At 43.7% G+C, this 25,403-nt stretch overlaps 1 protein-coding gene across 1 annotated transcript in view; it reads left to right on the top strand.

Moving 5' to 3' along the window:
- The window catches only part of ESRRG (estrogen related receptor gamma), a 544,168-nt gene that overhangs the window by 424,331 nt on the left and 94,434 nt on the right, over positions 1-25,403 (top strand). The window contains 2 exon segments of the mRNA XM_068129597.2: positions 19,311-19,436; positions 20,942-21,103. Of these exon segments, the coding sequence (XP_067985698.2) occupies positions 19,311-19,436; positions 20,942-21,103 (288 nt within the window).

Raw genomic sequence — 25,403 nt, forward strand, 5'->3', positions numbered from 1 at the left:
CAAATACTATTTGGAGGGGTAAGGGGGGGTAGCGGGTCGAGGGGGTCAAACCTAGAACCACAGTGACCCACCGTAGACCCCCTTTGTTCCCTGATTTTTGTTAATGACCAAACTTTGGTGCATCGTGGGTGATGAAGGTTGTGGTCAAGTTTCATCTAAATCGTGTGTGTAGTTTCATATAAGAAGATCTGAGTGTTTACAAACTAACGTTTACAAACTAACGTATAAGTGACGGACACCGCGCGGTGCTGGTAGTTGTGGATCATATGCAGCATGTGCAATGCCACCCATTACCAGTGAGTTGGTACTCATTTTTACCGACCTTGGAAGGATGGCAGACTGAGTCAACCCACCTGGTGTTCATTCAACAGTGACAGGGGCTTGAACTCAGGACCCTAAGATCTCAAGCCAGCCGCCTTAACTGTTAAGTCAACACCAGGTTTCACACAATGTTAATACCTCACCTGAACAATTTTTGTTCTAGGTGAGCTAAAAATCATTCATAATATTTGCTGGCAGAATATCTCAGAGGTATGCACACTCGCCTTCAAGCTGCCTAACCTAGGTTTTAATCCTCACCCAGAAACAGTTGGTGACTATTATGCAGACTTTGTGTTGGGAGGGCTGGGTGAGGAATTGAAGAAGAAAGGGAGAGTTGAAGACCTGGGATTGAGGAAATGAAGAAGAAAGGGAGAGTTGCGGACCTGGGATTGAGGACTTGAAGAAGACAGGAGGAGTGGATGCCAGAGAGAGTTTGAGTTTGAAGGGGGGAGGGGCAAAGAAGGGGCAGAGTTGGGAAAAGGAGTTGATGCTTTGAGAGGGGGTGGGGCTTGCTGACTGGGGATTTTGGGAGTTGAGGAATTGAAGTCACATTTTACATTGCACTGAATTTCCATGGGTCTCTGCTATTATACTGTGAAAAGGCATTCCTAGCGAACTCCCTAAATATTCCACATTATATTGGGAACCGCTTCACTTACAACAGCGCAATGGAACCGGGTTATCTGGTAGTTTATTATTAAAGTTGTTTTAAATTTCATTTATCTACACCCTTTTTGACCACCTCCACTCCCCCTGACCCTTTTTCATTGGATATCTGACCATCTTAAGGCACTCTATTGATAAAAGATTGTCGTACCATCCCTCTCTGGAGTGACAGGAGTTGACATGAACAGATGAAATGTTTCTCAGTTGTTTATCTTCCTTAAGTGAGTTTTTCCCCAGGTGGCAAAAGTTATTTTTCTCCTTTAAAAAAAAATCTTATTTTCATGTTCTGCTTTTTCTTTTCTTTTACTACTACTCAACCATCTACTCCACCACAAATCACACATCTGCCTGCCTTTCTCCTTCCAGGAACTGACCAAGCTGCATTATTACACTGCAATGTTTTTGCAGTTCAAAACATGTGTTCTCACTCACAATTAATATTTACGACTTATTCAATTTTTGGCTCACATGGAACAAAGTGTTCTGGTGAGTTTTTAGCTACTGGCATATTGTGGCGTCAGTGACCTCAGTCAGTGAGTCATTATGTCAACACTCGTATCTTCGCCAAAACGACACATGAAGTTTTGATGAAACCACAACCTTCATCATTCGTGATGCTGAAACTAATTGTCATATTTTCACCAAACTTTGTAGGAATTCTGAGGATCAAGGCCTCCTGATGCCTTGCAAATCCCATCAAAACAAGCATTACGCCTAGGTCCCCCGTCGGTGAAGTGATGCGAGTTGACAAAGTGGAAGACACAAGGCGGCCATCTTGCATTTAGCGTGGCGACCCAATTTTCAACAGCGTTATTCCTTATGCGTAGATACAGCCACACACCAGATTAGAAGTTAGTAGTTCGTTTATTTTTCAAGATATTTCGCTCACAATGTTCAGACATATATGGTGGCGACCACCTTGTATTTTGACGTGGCGACCCAATTTTCAATAGCCTTCTTCCTTATGCCTAGATACACCCACACACCAGATTAGAAGTTAGTACTTCGCTTATTTTTCAAGATATTTCGCTCACAAGGTTCAGACATACATGGCGGCGGCCATCTTGGATTTTGACGTGGGTTGCACCCACACACCAAATTAGAATTCGGTCCTTCGCTTACGCACTCACGCACGCACGTACGCACGCACGCACGCCCGCATGCACGGACGGACGGACGGACACACACACGGACGGAGGGGAAAACTATAGTCCCCCTTTCGCTCCGCGGTGCGACGGGGGACAATAATTGCATAGTAAGTAGGCCATTTTAAAGGTCAAAAGTCATTACGATTCTGAGATCGCTACTTATGACTTCTTCTCAAAAGTATTTACCCGATTTAGAAGTAACTTGGTAGGAATAATCTCTGCACGGTGCTGCCACAAATTTGTTCAAACCATCGTCTAATGTAATATTTAATGCGTCATCGACGACTACAAGTGGTCCCATGTACTACCCCTATTTTTTGTACATTGCCCTTATTTTTTGTGTTTTCCATTCCATATACTATGAGGTTGTATTAGCGCTGAGGAAGCGCCTCTAGCGAATGACTTCCAGCCAGTGTAACGCGAATTCCTGTCACAGGAATTCTGAGATCATATAAGTGTGACGTGGCAGTTCCTGATTGGTTCGTGTTGGGGAACCCCTTCTCGCTGCCGACGTGACGTAAATTCGCGCACGCGCACTGGTGAAGCGCGAGATTCGGCCCAAGGTTCTTATTATTATTATTATTATTTTTGTATACAAGATCGAGGCTCGAACCATGATCGAGGCTCGAAATTCCATGCCCGAACCTCAGCGCAATCCAAGAGGATTCACTTGTTTTCATTCCATCTGCACTTTCGCAATTCTAGATTCTCTTTCATTATATCTCAGGAGGAGCATTCAAAATAACTACAAATGAGATGGTCACAATTATCCAAAAGACACCACAGTAGAGCGATGTAACAATGTGTATATATATATATATATATATATATATATATATATATATATATATATATATTGTTACGGATCCGGGGGACGGCACTCCCGTTAGCAAGGGGGGGGGGGGAGAGGGGGGGTTAAACCCCATGTCCTGTTAAGCTGGCCGTCCGACCGGTCCTGGGGGTATGATGTCACTTCCGGTCGGTGGTGAGTAGGGTTGTAAGCCCAACCCGTCTTACTACCTAATTACCACCACCAATCCGTAAGCGAGGAGATACTCCCACCTGGGCCGCAGCGTGATTGGATGCGCCGAGTGAAGCGAGTTGCGACTCAGGCCGTTAACAAGAGACTAACCCGACTCCGAACGTTGGCCGAATCGTGCCACTGGTACTCAATGGGAAGAAGGGACTAAAGCGATCGGGGGAGAATGAAACCAAAAGGGTAAGAAATAACAGACATTTATTAATTATGTACACCAAAACCAAAGAAGAAAGGAAAGTAATATACAGAAGAAGAAGAAGAAGATACACAGGGCAGCCTTGAACAGTCTTATATTATACCCCAGGGCAAAACAGACTCACACGACAAGGAATGGCAGGAAGGAATGGCTGGAGGGAGGAGAAGGGTTCAGGCAGATGGTAGGCGTCGAGGTCCGGGCCGGTGCACAGCGTCGCGGTTGGCTCCAGTCCACGCTCCGGGCTCGAGGTGAAAAACCCGGCGGCAGCTGCACATATTCGCTTCACGCGGCTGGCAACGTGAATGGGTCGTGTAATGTCAGCGGACCCACTCTTCTGCCTCCCGATCTTTCACACTCAGCTCGCCTCTCTCCAACGGTCTCTCGAAGCACTCATCCCTCTCACTCAACTGTTCATGAACCTTCTCACTCGTCTCCTCTGTACCTTCTCACGCGTCTCTCCTGTACCTTCTCACGCATCTCTCTCAAGCAGTCCCTCGCAGCCGCTTTTATTGTCCGTGTCAAAATCAAGCCGCCATCCGGCCATCAAAATCCGGCCATCAAAATCAAGCCGCCGGCTCCAATGACACGCCTACCGGTTGGCTCACCTCGGCGCTGGTTGGCCGGCAAGAGCTCGCTGACTCCACCTCCGATGACGAGTCGACGTGCCACACCTTGTTCTTGTGGTTCCGCCCCTTCTTCCTCGGCTTAACCGCATGGCTTATGGCAGCGTGGTGCCAGCAAAACAGCCCAATGCAAACGGCGGCGAACGCTGCTGGCAAACGAAGTACCACAATTTGGAGAAGGAGAGAGCAAAATGGACGGAATGGGGCCTATCTTATTTGATTAATGCAATGCAGATTAAACTATTGGGAACAGATCCTTAACTGAAACACATAATAATGAAATAACTACGGAGAGGTCCTATGGTTCGCTACGTGTTGTACATGGACTAACTAGGGTGCGATCTTTAACAAAGCCAATTGATGGGGATATTTACAGGGAATCATTTTTAAGGGAAACATTTACTAAAATTTACTAGTGAAGGTTCTAAAAACCGTAACACAATATACACTACATGGCCAAAAGTATGCGGACACCCCTTCTACTTTGTGGATTCAGCTGTTTCAGCCACACCCATTTCTGACAGGTATATATAATCAAGCACACAGCCATGCAATCTCCATAAACATTGGCAGTAGATTGGGTCGTACGGAAGAGCTCAGTGACTCAATGTGGCACCGTCATCGGATGCCACCTTTCCAACAATTCAGTTCGTCAAATGTATGCCCTGCCAGGGCTGCCCCGGTCAACTGTAAGTGCTGTTATTGTGAAGTGGAAACGTCTAGGAGCAACAACAGCTTAGCCGCAAAGTGGTATGCCACACAAGCTCACAGAAAGGGACCGCCGAGTGCTGAAGCGTGTAGCACGTGAAAAATAGTCTGTCATCAGTTGCAAGACTCTCTACCGAATTCCAAACTGCCTCTGGAAGCAACATCAGCACAACTGTTTGTTGTGAGCTTCATGAAATGGGTTTCCATGGCACACAAGCCTAAGATCACCATGCGCAATGCCAAGCATCGGCTGGAGTGGTGTAAAGATCGCCGCCATTGGACTCTGGAGCAGTGACAACGCGTTCTCTGGAGTGATGAATCATGCGTCACCATCTGGCAGTCCAACGGAGGAATCTGGGTTTGGCGGATGCCAGGAGAACACTACCTGCCCGAATGCATAGTGCCAACTGTAAAGTTTGGTGGAGGAGGAATAATGGTCTGGGGCTGTTTTTCATGGTTCGGGCTCGGCCCCTTAGTTCCAGTGAAGGGAAACCTTAATGCTACAGCATACAATGACATTCTAGACGATTGTGTGCTTCCAACTTTGTGGCAACAGTTTGGGGAAGGCCCTTTCCTGTTTCAGCACAACAATGCCCCTGTGCACAAAGCGAAGTCCATACAGAAATGGTTTGTCAATATCGGTGTGGAAGAACCTGACTGGCCCGCACAGAGCCCTGACCTCAACCCCATCGAACACCTTTGGAATGAATTTGAACGCCGACTGCGAGCCAGGCCTAATCGCCCAACATCAGTGCCCGACCTCACTTATGCTCTTGTGGCTGAATGGAAGCAAACCCCCTCAGCAATTTTCCAACATCTAGTGGAAAGCCTTCCCAGAAGAGTGGAGGCTGTTATAGCAGCAAAGTGGGGGGGGGGGGGGGGGGGGACCAACTCCATGTTGATGCACATGATTTTGGAATGAGATGTTCAACGAGCGCATATGGGTGTGATGTTCGGGTGTCTGGCGTTCCACCTTTTAAGCAGCTTGAGTGGGGCAGAGTCCGAGGATCAGAGTTCCTGGGAGCAAAGGTCATGACTTTCCCTTTTACACATGATGGCGCATTCTCATTGGTGCGCTCACCAGTCCATGCCTCCTTCTCTTGTCAATCATCCCTGAGCTAGAATCCTCCCGAATAGCGTCCATTCTGTCTTTACTGGATTTTCCTGCCCAGCACGTTTGAAAAGGCAGAAGGGTTGTTGCCCAACTACCAGTGAGATGGTGCTCAATTTGCTGACCTCGGAAGGATGACAGGTGACGTTAATGAACCCCCCTGGCGTTAATTCATCGATCGACCAGGACTCAACCTCAGGAGCCGAGGATCCCAAGCCAACACCCTAACCGTTAAGCCACCACCAGGCTGTTGTCTGTAGTGTGTTGGCTTATAAGGTGGTTGTGTGTGATGCTGTAAGAGTGTTAAGAAAATAAAGAAAGGGTTTAAGAAAAGTTACAAATAGCGGTTTAATAAAATAAATTTACAAATAGTGGGTAGTACCCGACATATACGTGAAAAAAGTTAAATGATGATTTGAAAAATGAAGAGAACCTAATTTGTACTGTGTGCTGCACGAAAAGGCAACCACCAAATGTGAGCCATGAATAAAGGATGATTTAAAGGAGGAATGAATGGAAGAACAGGAAGGGTACAGAGTAGGAGGAAGAAGAAGAAGACCTACTATAACCCACATAACGCATATCCCCTGTTTCCCTTAGACAACTTGTGGGGGCCTATCTGAGCAAATTTACTGACAATATAACTGACTAAGGAACTCACACGTGTCATGGATGTGTGTTCACCTGGTGGCCGGTTCCATAACCATATATTTTTGTATATACACATATGTATATATGTATTTTTTTTTTTCCCCCGTTTTCATGTATATTCATAATACATGTGTTTAATTTTTTTTTTCTTGTCTTAGACTATTGTGAATGTTTTGTTTGTAGAACCTTGTGAATACTCCATGTACGTGTTTTATTTGTCTGTGAGATGTTTTCCTTACACTTTAATGTCCTGATTGTCGATACAAAATTTCCAGTCGTCTGTTTTTCACATCTCATCCTCTAAATCAGTTCAAATTGGTGTTCTCCAGTCTAGTTATAACAGGTATTACAATGCTATTTATGGTTGAATATAAAGAGTGAAAAATTGTGCAATCTTCAGTCTCACCAAAACCCCTCTCTGAAACAACCTCAGCATAAAAATTTGAATAAATTCATTTTAATCTCTGTGTACATTTCTGTTCCAATCAGCAAATTCATTTAGTTTTAATGTTTGCTAAAAGCTTCATCTGTGATCTATATCTTGAAGTTATTACAGGCTGTAAACTGGAGATTATGTGAAAATCCACAACGTGCATTTCTATTCCGTATGTGTTTGAACAATATCATTATTTATGGCCTGTTCGGTGCTAGAAAGTCACAACAATCTCACATGAATATAAAATTCTCCGCTATATTTCTGCATCCTTGGCCTTAAAGATTAATACAGTACCTGACAAATGGAGTTTAACAGCAGCACTCTCTGGGAAGCACCACCCCACATCTACCGTTGTTGGTTTTCTGTATTTGTGGTTGTTAACTTAATGAAGTTGTACAGTTTGATTAAGAACTGCTATATTTCAAGACTGCAGCTCAATTAAATAAAGTGTGACCTTATTAAAATTTCAATTTAATTTCTAATTTGTAAGAGGTAGGTAGGGGTTAAGTGTTAGGCCTGCCTTTGCACGAATACAGGTAAATCATCGAGATTAACAGATGTTGTTCTTCATCCGGCAATGCTGAGTTTTAATGCTAAACGAGGGAACACAGAGACCGTTTGTGGTCTATATGATGCAAATAATAAACGGAAGATTACTTTGTTTCATCATAACGGATAATAACACCTGGAATCAAGTTTGCTAATAATACTCGGACTAAACCGACTGGAAGCATGAAACATTGCTCAATTTTACACTCGATAAGGCTGCTGACACATCAAACTTGAAGTGTCATTTTCGCTTAGCTGTTTATAGTGACATAGCAAGGCTCTTGAGGAAGCAGATTAATTAAATTAAAGCCCTCATGATGAAGGCAAATTGAAGGCCCAAAGTGGGTAGAAGAGGGTTCACACCATTGGTGAGCGAATAAAGGTGTGCCTGTAATTCCTGGAGCCGAGGGGTCAGGCCCAACCTGTGCTTTTGTCGGTCATCGGGATACAAGGCCCGGGGAAAGTCCGTTGGCAGATCAGGCCCAACTCAAGAGTAAGAGGATAGCTCAAGAATTTCGGAATTATTTGTGTCACCTTGCTTTGTCACAACAGAAATAGACTTCCTCCAAAGGACATGCATAATTCACTGCAACATCCACGATTCCTCAATGTAAAATTGAGAAATTAATCATGGTTAATAATGTATTTTCTGGAGGGTCATGCTTAAGGAAAAAGGGAATCGTGTTGAGCGGATCCTTGCTTTCTGCTGTATTTATGCTGCTTTGATATATTACATCTTTGTATTGCATCTTACGCATGTAAATTATTTAGATATCTATGTATTGCAATGCAAAAGTCAGCCTGGGAAAGATTGATGGCTTGTGTGTGTTTCCTTATTAAAAGTGCTCTTGCAAAATCATCCAAGGTATTGAAATGCCAGGAATATATAACAAAGGCTACAAAACATTTTTACACCAGGAAAAGAAAAACAAGAGAAGGTCTTCATTTCATATCTCCTTGTTCAGTAGTAACAGACCCAGGAGATTGTAAAGGCCTGCGCACACCTTTGTGACTTGACGTGTTTAACGTGTGTGCAATGACATGTTTGGATTGCTCTCCAGGTTTTCTTGGTAACTAACTATGGAGCACTCATCTCGGATATACTGTATCAAGGAGGAATACCGGAATTTGTTAAGGTTTGTTTTGATCTGTAATGGTGGCAATTTGAATGATAGGTATATAGTTCCTGAAAGGTGACAAAGGTATGCTTCCTGCTGAGGGAAGCAGTCATTTCTCCATTCCTCAATGATTCTATAAAGCTGTGTTTATTTGTCCATGTCGATCTAACTCGTTATCCTAGTGTTGAGATACATTTTGGATTTTCAAGTGTGTTTATAGTCTTCCATAGAAGCCTGGTGTTGGCTTAGCGGTTAGGGTGCGGCTTGGGATCCTAGGATCCTGGGTTCGAAGCCCGGTCAATCGCTGAATCGTTGAATTAATGCCAGGGAGGTTGACTCAGCCTGTCATCCTTCCGATGTCGGCAAATTGAGTACCAGCTCACTGGTAATTCCCTGTGTGTCGCAAAAGGTGACTAACAGGGTTGGCGGCAGGAAGGGCATCCGGCCGTAAAACATTGCCTCAAAAAAAAGGGGACCAAGGTGCCCGAAAAAGGCCAACCTCTGCTCTGCGGGGAAAAATGGCCTCTAAAAGTGGTTTTTAAAGTCTTCCATAGGTTTTATCAACTGAGATTTGACAAAAGTATACCAACCAATGTGGGCAGTGAAGTGAAGCCGATATGTCGGCATCGGCTCGTCGTCGGAGCAACATGAGCGATCAGGACTGATACACTTGTTTTCTTCCTCCAATGAATAGCGAACACCAAAATGGCAGCTTCACTTTCCTTCGCACAGTGGTTGGCGTACCTTTGTCAACTTTCAGTTCATGCAACCTGTTGTAGATTATAGTACACCATCCAAGAGTTATTCTTTTGTAACAATCTCATCCAGTCACTGTCTCGGATCATGGCTACTTTGTATGACGATGATGGTGCGAGTCGTCGCTTTCGTTAAATCTCTTCACTTCGTTGGCGTGCTCACTAAGAATTGGGCATGGTGCAATGGCTGGCATAGACCAATGCGGGACCCACAGCGTCTACCATAAACATCGCAGGTATAGACTGGTCCTTGCAGAGAAGGACGTTGGCAGGTGTTCCTTTCTTGCCTCCGCTGCATCTCGATAGCAAATCTCCCACATTCAAAGTGGTCCAGGCCTTTGTGGCAAATGTTACGCCAAGCTGACCTATTTGTGGCCTGATGTTCCCAACTGGCAACTGGAATGGCACAATACTTGAGTGTAGACTTAAGGACGTCCTTATAGTGTTTTCTTTGTCCACCACGTAACCGTTTACCAACTTTAAGTTCTCCATAGAAAAGCGCTCCTGGGATTCTATCGTCCTCCATGCGTGTCAGGTGTCCTGACCACCGTAGCTGGGCTTGCATCAGGAAATACTCAAACATTGTAGAACATTGCAAAACATTTTCAAATGAGGAAGTTTGTGTCGTGCTGTCCGTATGGATACAAGTAAACAGAAGCCACGATGAAAACAGGATAAAAGTATAAAACTCAACCTGCTGGATATCCATTCATCCAATGATAATTGTTAAGGCCACTCCCAAAAGGGTTAAAATGTGTGTGTATTCTTCCACAAGACAATGCTCAATGCACATCTCATTTGAATACATACATTTTTCATTCATTCCCCTTTCTCAAGAGATAGCCTGGTGTTGGCTTAGCGGTTAGGGTGCGGCTTGGGATCCTAGGATCCTGGGTTCGAAGCCCGGTCAATCGCTGAATTAACGCCCGGGAGGTTGACTCAGCCTGTCATCCTTCCGATGTCGGCAAATTGAGTACCAGCTCACTGGTAATTCCCTGTGTGTCGCAAAAGGCGACTAACAGGGTTGGCGGCAGGAAGGGCATCCGGCCGTAAAACATTGCTTCAAAAAGGGGACCACGGTGCCTGAAAAATGGCAACCCCTGCTCTGCGGGGAAAAATGGCCTCTAAAGGTGGTTCTTCCCCTTTCTCAAGAGATAACTGTACCAAATCATATTATGACCTGGTTACAATTTGTTGTCTTTATCTCTGTCAGCCTGGTGTTGGCTTAGCGGTTAAGGTGCCGGTTTGGGATCCTAGGATCCTGGGTTCGTAATCCCGGTCGATCGCTGAATTAACGCCAGGGGGGTTGACTCAGCCTGTCATCCTTCCGAGGTCGGCAAATTGAGTACCAGCTTGCTGGGATGAATAATCCGGTGTGTACCCCGATTTAGAATAGGTACACCGTATCCCTGCGCATCGAAAGAGCGTGGCCAAGGGTTGGCGTCAGGAAGGGCATCCGGCCATAAAAACATTGCCTCAAACAGGGAACCATGATTGTCATGGGGCCCGCAAGGCTAACCCCCGATCTAGCGGGGAAAATAGCCTTAAAACGATCATTCATTCTGTCAGAATGTGGAATCGTGATACATGTTTCTTGTGACAAAAGTAATTTTTAAACTCTGTGTTTCCCTCAAAATATTTTATCTGAGACATGAGAGCCAGTCTGGCATCCTGCTCTGCTTGCCAATCTCACAGCTTGTGACATACAAGGCCACCGTCATTCATGGATTTCTAACTTCCTCCACTCATGCAATCATTGCATTGTTATCAATACAACTCTCTCCTCCACTCTCTAGGTGGAGGCTGAAGTGCCACAAGGCAGTATTTTGGGCCCAGTCTTGTTATTCCTCTTCATAAATGACCTCTCAGATACTCTGGAAAACACTCTCTTCCTTTTTGCAGATTAATCCACATTGCATCCAACAGTATATTCAATCCCACTGACAGGCAGACACAGCCGGTGTGTCACTCTAAATGCTGATGTGCAATTGATTATATGCTGGACTCATAAATGGTACTTGTCCTTCAATCCTGGAAAATTACACTGTCTCACCCTCTTACTCAGGGTAGAACGTGAAATGAACCCACCTATCAACTTCCATGGTCAGGCAATGGTAGAGGTTCAAACTCTTGAACTCCTAGGTTTCACCAACAACCATAATGTCTCTTGAGCCTGTGCGTCTTCCGTTGGTTGAAGTTTTTCCTTGAAAATCTGAAAATCTACGAGGCATTTTCCATAGCTCAATGACACATTGCTCTCCCCTATGGGCTGGCATGCCAGCATCACATGTTTCTCCTGGATTTTATGGAATCTAAAGTTCTCAACACCATTGAACTCTCCCGTGATGAGGCCGAAGTACAAAGTCTATTGTTCTCACATCGCAGGCAGGTCAGTGGTCTCTCTCTTTTTTACTGCCTCTCATTTGCTCTGGCTCCCTCTGCTCTCGCAGCCCTCTAACCCACCCCAGCAACTGAAGGATGCACACGTTCTTCCAATAATCCCCTCCCGGTTCAACTTCCAAGTTCTTGGTTGACCTGAACTCTTCGCTCCATGCTTTTCCCCCTGTGTAACCGCCTTCCTGAGGCTGTTTGATCCTCCTATTCCTCCAAGAGTTTCAAGTAGGTTTATGCACTGCATTCTCATGGCATCATCCATCCTTTCCCACAACCTTTTCCCCTCCATTGAACCTACCTAGCCCATCCCTTTTACTTTTTCTTCTTCTTTTATTTTTTTTTGGATACAGAATCGAGGCTCATGTAAGAGCTAACCCATTGCACATGAAAACATGCACAGACACATAAAACATGCAATGAAGGGAGCAGGAGACAAGAGGGGGAGAGAGGGAAGCACACAAGCACAACAGCAGGGAACAGGGACGTCGGTAGATCTGTGGAAGGGGGAGGGCTGGGGGAGGCGGGAGGGGTACACGGTTTAAAGCAAAGTAACACTTCTAGGAATTTCAGGAAAGAAGTTGGGGGTTGGGGGTTGGGGGTTAACGAGGCGGATTTGGGGTGTTTTAACGGGGGTAGAAAAGATCAAGGTTTTGGATGGTGGTGAACAGCTGTTTTAAAGACCTGGAGGGAGGAGAGGGATTGAAGAGAGTGTGGGAGTTTGTTCCAGAGGCGGGAGAAAAGAGGAATGAAGGAGTGAAGGTGAGCAGAGAGTCTTGATTTTGGCAGTTTCACCAGAAGAGAACAGGGACCTCGGTAGATGTGTGGAACCGGGAGGGCTGGGGGAGGTGGGAGGGGTACACGGTATAAAGCAAATGAACACTTCTAGGAATTTCAGGAAAGAAGTTGGGGGTTTAACGAGGCGGATTTGGGGTGTTTTAACGGGGGTAGAAAAGATCAAGGTTTTGGATGGTGGTGAACAGCTGTTTTAAAGACCTGGAGGGAGGAGTGGGATTGAAGAGAGTGAGGGAGTTTGTTCCAGAGGCGGGAGAAAAGAGGAATGAAGGAGTGAAGGTGAGCAGAGAGTCTTGATTTTGGCAGTTTCACCAGAAGAGAGTTGCTGGCAGATCTTGTGGGTCCTGCAGGAATATTTGGGGGACAGAGCACAGACAGAACAGGGGGAGCAAGGCCGGAGAGGAGTCGGTAGAAGACAGAAAGACCACCTACCTGCCTGCAGTGAGTGAGTGAAAGGCCTTCAGAATCAGCTTCATCGCGGGAGATTCCAATGATTCTGAATGCTTTGGTTTCAACCGCGTGAAGCCGAGCTCGGGACCCATCTCAATCCCCACAAGATCAGACCCCTAAGATCCTTTCATACTCAAAGACTCTTTATAACCCCAACATTATTTAAGACCCTTCATAATGTTGGGGTTTGTTAAAATATATATTCCATAAACAAAGCAATTGAAAATGTGTCCTTGAGTCTTTCATTTCTTACTCTTCTTTTGGGGCTTTCTTTGCATGTACACAGGTGTGCAATCGTTTATTTATTTACTTTCCATTTTTTCTTCATTCCAAGTGACATCTCAGAGTCCTTGTTCCCTATATTTTCACTGTCAATGCCTTAACTTTTCCAAATAGACATGAAGTAGAATGGCACTTGGTAGACTTGTAGAGCATATACCTTCGCCAGACTGAACAGTTTACAGTTTGTATCCATATGTCAGAACTGGATCCAACCTCAACCAAAATGTAATCGACTTGTTCTTGTCTTGTCACATCCACCAAGTTTTGTCATGTCATCCACAATTTTTTGAAATATCATGCTGTATATCGTTTTTAGCCCTATCAATTAATGGTGAAGAATCACTTAAAAAAAAAAAATCGTGTATCAGGGTGCGTATTCAGATCTTCACCAAAATCGAATCATTCATCTGTGTCATATACACAACCTCCGCAACAAATTTAGTCCGAATCAGTCCACATCTGTTGAGATATTTTGTTCACAGACAGACAGACAGACAGACAAATGAAAAATCACCCATAGAGCGACGCTTGGCAAAACAGAACAAAGTAGAATGGCACTTGGTAGATTGCATACCTCCGCCAGTCAGAACAGTGTACGTTTTGTATCCCACCGATAGGCTGGATCCGAACCAAAATCGAATTGGCTTGTTCTTGTCACATAATCAACTCAAATCCACCTCGTTTTTTCATAACTCGTCCTCAACTTTTTGAGATGTCATGATATATATAAATAGTTTTTGGCCCCATCTCTCAGTTGTAAAAAAAATAGGCCAATGCTGACCCTTTGACCTCAAAAATAATTGGTTGTTGAATTCAGTGACCTAATATGCAAATCCTATCCAAATTTCAAGTCAATTAGATGAAAAATAGAAATTCGGCCTAATATGACCTTTTGGCCTATTTTGACCTCAAACATAGTTGGTGGTTGATTTCAGTAAGCTGAAATGAAAATCCTATCCAAATTTCAAGTCAATTGGATGAAAATTGACAATTTTAGAAATTCGGCCTATTATGACCTTTTGGCCTATTTTGACCTCAAACATAGTTGGTGGTTGATTTCAGCAAACTGAAATGAAAATCCTATCCAAATTTCAAGTCAATTGGATGAAAATTTAGCATTTTTGAAGTTTGAAAAGGTTGTTGACCTTTGGCCTATGTTGACCTTTTGACCTCAAAAATAAATAGCATTTTGTGGTACTACCAACGCTACCATTTGGTGAAGTTTTGTGCAGATCAGTTTAAAATTGTGACCTGTAGGTGAGTATAAGTGAGCGGACAGACAAACACACACACACACACACACACACACACACACACACACACACACACACACACACACACACACACACACACACACCGGAGTGATCAACATACTTGCCAAAAAATGTTTTTTTTCCCAAGTAACAAACAGACAGACAGGTGTGAAAATATAACCTCGATCCACCTTCGGTGGTGGAGGTAACAATAACGAAAATGACCAAATATTACATATTTCACGACTGGAGATGGAATGGAATCAGAATCTTGCTGTCTTAGCAATGACGACTAAATCATCAGCAATTCACACCTGATTAATTATGATGAATAAACCTTTCCACATCTTGACAATCACCTGTTATAAGTTTGAGAAAAGTCAAACTCGAGGAGATTTGAAATCGCTCAGACGATGTCATTACGGTTACAGAATGGTGTGTGTTTCTGTTAGTTTGTGTTTAGTTATTTGTAATTACGTGTGCATGCATAAGATCGCTCACGTATTGAAATTTCCTCGAATCTTTCCAACTTGAAGGAGGCTAATGAATTGGAATTGCATTTGCTGAACATGGTAATATGACCTTGATGCTGCGTGTGTAAAACACCTCTGGACAAACTTTTCTATTGTAAGGGGATAGATGGAAGAGTAAAACACTGCTCTTTAAAAGCAATTTGCCGTGGCCGAAACAGACAGTATCTTAGCCAGGAGAAAGGCTCAAATAGTGTGAGAATTCGTTTTACAGGCCTTTCATCAACCTCCTTAAATATGTCTGCCAATGGTTCTTTATCTCCTAGAGAAAAAAAGACTCCCGTTGCCACTTTAATATCGACTGATTGTTACTCATTGTGTTTGGAAATAATGTCGTTTAAAGTGGTGGAATAGAAGGGGAACATTGGGCATTGGTATCCCAAGATTGTGGGTCCAAATACAACTGAATGAAGCACGAGTGAAGATTTTGATGATTATATAAGCTTCTTGAAACAGTTAGTCTCAGTAGTATTACACGTCACCATTAGGTTGTCAGGAAAACCCAGCTGGCTCTCTATTGACCCTCAGGGAGGGGGTCATTTACAAATGATGCCAGTCCACACTGTGTTTGATTTTATTGATCCCTCCGGCCAACTTGGGTTGGGTACTAAAATTCCAACTGTGAAAGGGGAAGAGGGGAGCACTGCAAAAAATCCATTTTACCAAATAGGAGGAAAATAATATAGTCAACAGAACTAGCTCGATGTTTCTTGAGATTGGAGTCTCGATTCATAAAGGTGGAGTCTTAACTCCAGTAAAAACGGTGAGAGAGAGAGAGAGAGAGAGAGAGAGAGAGAGAGAGAGAGAGAGAGAGAGAGAGAGAGAGAGAGAGAGAGAGAGAGAGATAGATAGATAGATAGATAGATAGATAGATAGATAGATAGATATAGAGAGAGAGATATAGAGAGAGAGATATAGAGAGAGAGATATAGAGAGAGAGATATAGAGAGAGAGAGAGAGAGAGATATAGAGAGAGAGATAGAGATAGAGATAGATAGATAGATAGATGAACAACCTCCAGGATTATAACAATTGCTTGCAAACCATATCCCCTTGAAGGATAAATTGCTATGCTGACTCAAGACTTGTTCTTCGTAAACTATTCTGAGATTTCCGTCTAATTTCGTTCAATCATACATTGCTACTGAATTGCTATTAAAACAAGCACAGATACATTCAAAGTACACCGCCCCATGCCAAATAAATAAATAACATATCCTCCAGCACGCGACATTGCCGGGCAGCCTTCGGTGCCCGGAGATGCCGCCATGCAGCATATGGAGACAGAATTGAGAGGGAGCAGTGTACAATAATTGATTGATTAAATGATTAATTGTGTAATTAAAATAAATAAATATTAATCATAAAATAATTAATTTATTGATCAATTGGCTTATAGCATACCGAAACCACCACTGTTTCATACGAATCTGTAACTTTTTGAAAATTTATTATCAAAATTAATCGAAAACATTAAAATAATTAATCAATTAATTGATTAATCGATAAATCAAAAATAACTTTTATAGTCAAATCACTTGGTCACTGCCGTGTCAAAATATCAGCTTCCTAGCTCAAAAGGTGCCTAAGGTGTTGCCCAGATGAGGAAGAAAATAAAAAAGTAATTAATAAATTGACAACTGAGTAATCAATCAATTCAAAACTTGGGAATGCGGACTCAACCGGTGTGAGCATGCAAGAACGTTCAAGGACCGTCGACCATTTTTTCTTCCTCTTCTTCTGCCATTGCACGGCACTTGGATGCCAACTCCGATTGTGCAGATCAGCACAATGCAGATATGTTCAAGATATTGAGCCGAGGTCACAGTACGTTACATCTACATATGTTAGAAGCAACCTTCATCCATTCCACGGACCCTACATTGTGTCGTCAAAACGAATTTGTACATTCTCTCATTCTCTTTCAACACGGAAAGATTAAAGGTATTTCCCCGACCGCTGTCCAAGGTAATGATGTAAATGGTGCATCATCACCGACAACTCCGCTTCAGCCAATCGGAGCCATGGACAGTGTTGACCGAGTCAACCAATGGGCATTCAGAACACCAATGACGTCATGACTGAAGAACCAATCGGTGTCGCGGTAATTAGACATGCTTATAAATGCACTAGCTCTCATATCTTCTAGTCTCTTTACTGCGAATCACCTTGAAGAGTACAGCACGAAAAGCTTCGGTGTTATTGTGATTATGACGTGTTTGTTTTCCTGTATATTAAAGTTCCGCAGTACCAGACATCTGTATATATATGTGTATATATATACAGTCACGTGAAAAAGTAAGTACACCCCATATAAAGTTTTGACTTTTTCAACATATTTCAACATACAGCTATTTGATCTTCATTTCAACAATATTGATAGATAAAGGTGATATAATATAACAAATATCATGAAACATTTACATTTTGTAGTCCATTGTATAACTTAAATAAACATAAATGCAAGTTTCGCTGGTGGAAAAAGTAAGTACACGCCCACATTTATCACTACTTCAAATACCTAAAATTAGAATCAGGTGCACCAGCTCAGGTGCAAATGATTAGAACATCAGTAGAGAGGATCTTGGAGTAACCTGTCTTATTTAAACCTCAGACATTTAGTTTGGTTTGCTCCTTGTTGTTGAAGTGTGTGGCGTTACCATGCCTAGATCAAAAGAGCTCTCTGAGGCCTTCAGAAAGAAGGTTATAGATGCCTACGAGTCTGGGAAGGGATTTAAAAAGATCTCCAAACAATTTGAAATCAATCATTCGACTGACCGGAAGATCATCTGCAAGTGGAGAAGATTCCAAACAACTGCCAACTTGTTCAGGCCAGGCCGCCCCAGCAAGTTCAGACCGCAAGATGCTGAAAGAAGTCTCTAAGAACCCCAAAATGTCATCACGGGACCTACAGGTAGCTCTTGTCACTGTGGATGTCAAAGTGCACGAGTCTACCATTAGAAAGAGAAAGAGGCTTTTCAGTGGTTTTGAAGGCTTTTGTGTGAAAAGCAAATGTGGCGGCCGAGCCACGTGACCGATGACGTCATCATAAAAAATTTTCTCCACCAATTTATCCCTAGATGACACTCAAGAAATTTCATCTCGATTGGATGAAGTTTTGTACTCGTCAAGTTATGACGTCATAATGGAGGCACCTTTGACATGATCATTAACATATTTTATTCCCCATGGAGAGTTCTTTACAATGGGCCATGTCTCAATTTTTTCTATTCAGCACTTTCGGAGATATAGAGGTGCAATATTTTTCGGTTTTTCCAAGATGGCGCCCATACCACGTGACATATGACGTCATAATTATCATTCAAAAATTATACAGGTGGAGTTGCAGCTATGGTGGAAATTTCCTGTTAATAGGACAAACATTTGCTGAGAAAATCAAATTTATTCTGTGCGGACAAACAGATAAACAAACAGACCAGCGGACCCAAATGCAACTCCCTCTCCTCCTGCGAGGGTAAAAAGGCCAAATATGTTTCCAGTATTTCCCTAGTTATTTTCATGTGTAATGTGTGTTTCAGAAGAAAGTATCACTTTGTGCCACCACTTTAAGCTGCCCACTGAGGGTGGGCCGACGTGGTTACTCCCACCAGGATGGCCCTGAGTGTGTGAGTGTCGATGCTCGTATTAAGAAAAAACATTGGGAATATTTGAATCAATGTGTAACTCGTTATGTTTTGCAAATTGCTAAACTGCAGAAGTATTTCTTCTGGATTTTGTGACATCAATTGGTCGAAGTCTTCACAACAAGTTGAGTTATTTTAACTCGAGTTTAGATTTATTCAAGTAAAGTGAGTGTAGCAGCCAATGAGTCTAGACCATTTGGAAAAGGTTTAAATGGTCTTTAGTGATTGGTCCACAACCTGGAATAGCAGCCAATGAGTCTAGACCATTTGGAAAAGGTTTAAATATGGTCTTTAGTGATTGGTCCACAACCTGGAATAGCAGCCAATGAGTCTAGACCATTTGGAAAAGGTTTAAATATGGTCTTTAGTGATTGGTCCACAAATTATATTCAACTATTAACCTTGAAATATAAGTATGTGAGAATAAAATTAATAACATCAAACATGACGTCACATGCATGTTGAGGAGCGAACGTATCATTTGCTCATTGGTTGCTTTTCAAATGATATTGAGAGACGTTCTTTGAGGTATTCCTGATATCATTTTGTGATGTAATGTCTAAGTCGGTGTGGTGATGCACGAGTATATTTACCATGGGTCTAAGTATGGTTATGTTTAATTGTTGTTCTTTTTGTCCCCCGAGGTGTGCGTCTGGACCGTGTACGAGGAGGCCGGCAGAAGTACAAGCGCAGAATTGATGCCGAGAACAGCCCGTTCCTGAACCCTCAGCTTCCCCAGCCAATGAAAAAGCCCTGCAATGGCACCCTAGGTAGCGTTTTCGTTTACCTGTGTGTTGATTTGATAAAAGGGCATCATGGAGGGTAAAATCGTCTTATTTCATAACAATGTCTTGACGGCTTTTGCTTCCATCCGGATGATGCTCCGGGTGCGTTGACAAAACGCGCCACTCAATCATGTGCGGAGAGCCGGCATGGAGTAGGGGGAAAAAAGAGGAAAAGCAAATGGAAGGTCGGAAAAAGTGCAGTCTGGGAATCCGGCTGGACTCGGTGAATGTGGGAGACGTGGTGCGGCCCTTGTGTCATGGCTCGTGTTATGAGACGCTCCCGCGTGGGGACCAAATTGAACCGTTTGTCAATCGGTAATGCTGTAATTAAATGCTTTCCTGGGCCAGGCCGAGCGAACCTCTCCCCAGGGCGATGGAGTGAAGGATTAGTGCATCAGGGGCCCTGCCGGCCAGGGCCTGCTCGTCCTCCTGGATAGGTAGGCGCCACGTCACCTGTGATCAGGACCCGAGTCATCCTGGATAGGTATGCACCATGCCACCTGTGATCAGGACCCGAGTGCTCGTCGTCCCGGATAGGTACGTGCCATGCCACCTGTGATCAGGACCCGAGTTGTCCTGGTTAGGTATGCGCCACGCCACCTGTGATCAGGACCCGAGTCGTCCTGGATAGGTATGCGCCACGCCACCTGTGATCATGACCCGAGTCGTCCTGGATAGGTATGCACCATGCCACCTGTGATCAGGACATGCGTGCTCGTCATCCCGGATAGGTACGTGCCACGCCACCTGTGATCAGGACCCGAGTGTAAAAGGAACTCTCCGCTTTCAGTCTTAGGTCATATCAACTACTCCCTTTGCTCCCAAATCGCGCAGGCTTTTTCCGACCTTTGGGAGATAACACTTAGACTAGTTCCATTTTAATTAGTCATCTCGTGTCATCAAATAATCCCCACCCAATTCCCATTTGCTGGGTGTCAGCAGGATCATGGAGGCAGGAAATTTTATCACCGCTTCGGCTCTTGTTGTTCGCCTGGAAAAAGACCATTTACACATCATTTCGCCATTAATGTAAATTGGTGTATCGATTACACTTATTCCCATGTTAAGCAACATCCTCGGGCTGAGATTTTCTTTTCAACACTCATCCTGCGATCCCGCACCTGGAGGGTGAAATGATCATCAAATCGCTCAGCCATTTTTACCTGCATTACGATATTCTGCACACCTGCTAATTGTGCACAACAACGAGTTTCTGTCGTGGACATGCGACCGTTGTCCTGCTCAATTTTACGATACAGCACAAAACCGTTAAACACATTCATTGGTTTTAACACAATCCCAGGTAGTAATGGCTGAGTTAAAACGCAATTGTTTGCCCGTTTTACCTGTTTGTTTAAAATGCGCATCTCACCTATTCCTGAAATGGCCGCAAATGGCCGAGATAACAAGGATGACCAATCTCATTATGTGTACAAAATGTAAGGTGAATCGGAGCTCATTGGACCCACTGTCGTTTCTGTTCCGTGTAGTGAATAAGATCGTGTCTCACCTGCTGGTGGCTGAACCTGAGAAGATTTACGCGATGCCCGACCCCAGCATACCTGACAGCGACATCAAGGCTCTGACGACACTGTGCGACCTGGCCGATCGAGAGCTCGTGGTGATCATCGGCTGGGCAAAGCATATACCAGGTGAGGCCTACCTGACACCTTTACCTGACCTTTAACCCCTTAACGTCTGACCTCTTTCTCAGCATACCTGGCCGGATGATTATTCTTCATTCCCGTTCGGCCTTCGCAGATGCATCACCGTAAGTGTCGAGTCATAAAGTCTGCTCACTAATGGCCCTTAATGAGTGGGTACCACATGGCCACGGTGCCACGCACTGGACCAAACCATTTCGACACACATCAAGAAGTTTGCATGAATAATTTGACGCAGATTAACCACCCACTTTGGAAAAATCCCATTCCTGAATCTAGTCACGTGACGTGTGCAAACGCATATTCCTCTAATCGATCAATTATACACTTCGCTCCTGAGAAATCCTGTGCTTGCCAAGTGTAGTGACGTCAAGTTAGGACCATGTGGATGCTCCAAGCATCTTAATTGTTGAGGTTGTTTTTTTGTTGTGGATAATTTCACATTGGAAAAGCATCGATGAAACCAATATTCATTGTGCTTATTATTTAATAAATTGTTGTAATTTTTTTTGTATACAAGATCGAGGCTCGTGTAAGAGCTAACATTGATCACAAAAAAGGGACACATAAAACATACAAAGGCATGCGAAGGCGGGGGGGGGGGGGGGGGGGTATAAAACACATGGACACTGCTAGAACTTTCAGGAAGGAAAGAAGTCGGGATTTCAAAAAAAAGTGGATCTGGGGTGAATTAACAGTTTATTATTATTATTCTTTTTCTTTGTGTACAAGATCGAGGCTCGTGTAAGAGCTAACATCAATCACAAAAAAGAAACCGACACACAAAACATACAAAGGCATGGGAAGGCATGGGAAGGCGGGGGGGTGGGGGGGAGGTATAAAACACATGGACACTGCTAGAACTTTCAGGAAGGAAAGAAGTCGGGATTTCAAAGAAAAGTGGATCTGGGGTGAATTAACAGTTTATTATTATTATTATTATTATTATTATTATTATTATTGGGCCACCATGCTCCAGAAACACCAGCGTTTAAGTGTTGCAGTAATTTATGTTATTTTCTCAGCGTTGTTTCCTCTGGCTCAGCAGGGGAATTCAATTTGGAATCTTTCCACTTCACCTCGTATTTAAAACACACCACGGGTTTTGATGAAGACTTTACGGCCCACTCATTGGTCCCATTGGAGCCCCGCTTTAATGGATAAATAAGTAGGAATGCCCCATCTAACTGCAATTAACATTTAACGGGCTGTGCGGAGTGCTGGGAGCAGCGGAGTGCTGAAATAAAATCAATGCCACCCTCTTGATATATATGAAATGCAATAAGGAAATTGATTTGCGTAATGTTATGTGCTGTTGTCTATGCTCTCCTTTTCCATCACAAAAGGTCACGTGTTGTAATTGGGCGGAAAGAATAGCCATGTCGCAAAGGAAATCTGATTATTTCATTGAACCATTCCCACCATTAGGACGATGCTTTTTAGAGTGCGTTTCCCTCTTTTTAAGTGATTATTGTTCAATGAAATTAGGGGCTTCAATAACGAGTCTTTTTTTTTTTTTCTTGGAAGAATGAAGTCTGTCGATGGAGATTAAAAGACAAAAGGCAAAATGATTGCTTTGGAGATGCCGCGAATAGACAGGAGAACGGAGCTGACGGAGAACAATCGACAAAATAATGGGACGAAGAGGATGGAATGATAAAAGATAAAGAGGATAGTTTGTTTCTTTCAAAATGTTCCTTTTCCTTCACACGAGTTGTTTGAAAATTCAAACAAGACTTGGATCGGAGGGCTCTTGGTTATGAGCGGTTCAAAGGGATTGTTTTATTCATTTATTTATTTATTTTGCAACGATCTAAGTAAGACTCATGGAGGAGCGAAGACATTAGTGTGGACGTCAATGGACTTTTACGGGAATTCCACGGACATTAGTAGTCAATGGACAAACACACCTGGAATATGGAATTTGAACACAAACCAAGGGTTCAGATTGGAACAGTAACGGGTCAACGCAAACCCTACCTGCCGACAGTTTATCAGTGCACACTTTTTGAATGACATAAGAATCACTCATGTATGTATGACTTTTATAATGCCAATATGGTCAGTTATTAGGTTTAATATGATAATGATATTTATATGCACATTCATGGAATAACTAAACAACAGAGGATGGGAATTTAATTCATGGACAATGAAGCGGTTAAGAACAGTGTCACTGGGATCATCAAATGGTAACTATGGAAACGAAGAGGCAGATACAATGGCGATGGCACAATAGAGGCAACAAAGACACGAGACGGTTACTCCAGAGGCTGGATCAAGCAGGAGTGGAGGTAAGCAGAATGGTAGGCAGACAAGTGGTAGATTATTTAATGCAGACAGCATTGGATAATAGAGACGGATCAGTGACGGAAAGACAGACTTGGGAGGGAAAGACCAGGTGAAAGGCAGTAAATATAAAAGAAGTCAGCATCCTTTCTAGGAATGCAAAAGAGCAAGCTCGGTGTCTCAGTGTCATGCTCGGAGATATCAATGCTGACCTATGCAGAATGATAAGGTGGGATTCAGGAGCCCAGGTCACAAATAGGGAACAATATTCCATTGTACTTTGAGCAAATGCCTTGTGAAAAGGTGTCGGAGGAATTATTTAATCCAGCTGGCTTTGTAGGTGAGCTTGAAAGTATGCCATGCACAAAAGGTGACACCCCGAGGGTCATGGTCAGTGGTGAAGAGGCATTGGACCGGATTTGATTATAAATTTGTTCTGCTGGTTGCATCATTACTGAAGGCTGCGTGTCTGTGCCACAGGTGCAGTGTCTCTGCACATTCAGGAAGGAGTCTGGAATTTGGTCAAGTTGCACGTGATAACTCGCTTACTCTTCGCATTGAATGACGTCATGGGAGTTTTAACACCCATCAGCCAATATTTGTACATAGGTTTTAGCTTAACGTCCATCTGAGGGATGGGCGCACTCATTGATGCAATGCTCTCTCCATGAAACACCAATCCAACAGTTTATAGTTGTGTCGAGAATCAAACCCGAACTAGACAGCTCATATACAAGTGGATCGTAATGTTATACTAATCATTAGTGAAGCCAAGAAGCTTGAAATGCTGTAGTTTTGAAAATGCAAGTAGATAAATAAATCAATTAAATGAAGAATGAGTGAACAGTATGAGCTCCTTATTTATGCGCAGTCAAAGCTCCGCCTCTCTCCCGGTTGAGGGTGTGATGCACCACCGGCACAGTCAAGTTCCGCCTCTATCCCGGTTGAGGATGTGATGTGCCACCAGGCACAGTCCAAGCTCCAGCTCTCTCCCGGTTGAGGATGTGATGCACCACCAGGCACAGTCCAAGCTCCGCCTCTATCCCGGTTGAGGGTGTGATGCACCACCAGGCACAGTCCAAGCTCCAGCTCTCTCCCGGTTGAGGATGTGATGCACCACCAGGCACAGTCCAAGCTCCGCCTCTATCCCGGTTGAGGGTGTGATGCACCACCAGGCACAGTCCAAGCTCCAGCTCTCTCCAGGTTGAGGATGTGATGCACCACCAGGCACAGTCCAAGCTCCGCCTCTATCCCGGTTGAGAGGGTGTTATTATGCACCACCAGGCACAGTCCAAGCTCCAGCTCTCTCCCAGTTGAGGATGTGATTCACCACCAGGCACAGTCCAAGCTCCTGCTCTCTTCCGGTTGAGGATGTCATGCACCACCGGCACATTCCAAGCTCCACCCATCTTGCAAGGTGCGATTGCAGGACTGACAATGTAGCTTTACATTTCCATGAATAAGAATCCAAAGGAGAACGCATATGGATGCAAAATAGGACACATTTTACTCTTTCTGTAATTCCAATTTCTTGATACAGTTAAATATACAAATTCTTCGAGCATTAAAACCTTGCTGTTGTTGATAGATACACTACATAGCCAAAAGTATGCGGACACCCCTTCTAATTAGTAGATTCAGCTGTTTCAGCCACATCCATGACAGCCATATGACAGCTGTTTCAGCCACACCCATCTGTCATTGCTGACAGGTGTATATAATCAAGCACACAGCCAAGCAATCTCCATAGACAAACATTGACAGTGGAATGGGCCGTACTGAAGAGCTCAGTGACTTTCAATGTGGCACCGCCATAGGATGCCACCTTTCCAACATGTCAGATGGTCAAATTTCTGCCCTGTTAGAGCTGCTCCTGTCAACTGTAAGTGCTGTTATTGTGAAGTGGAAACGTCTCGGAGCAACAACAGCTCAGCCGCGAAGTGGTAGGCCACACAAGCTCACAGAACGGGACCCCGAGTGCTGAAGCGCATAAACATCG

The sequence above is a fragment of the Myxine glutinosa genome, chromosome 9, assembly GCF_964187855.1.
Source record: "Myxine glutinosa chromosome 9, kmMyxGlut1.1, whole genome shotgun sequence".
Lineage (NCBI taxonomy): Eukaryota > Metazoa > Chordata > Myxini > Myxiniformes > Myxinidae > Myxine > Myxine glutinosa.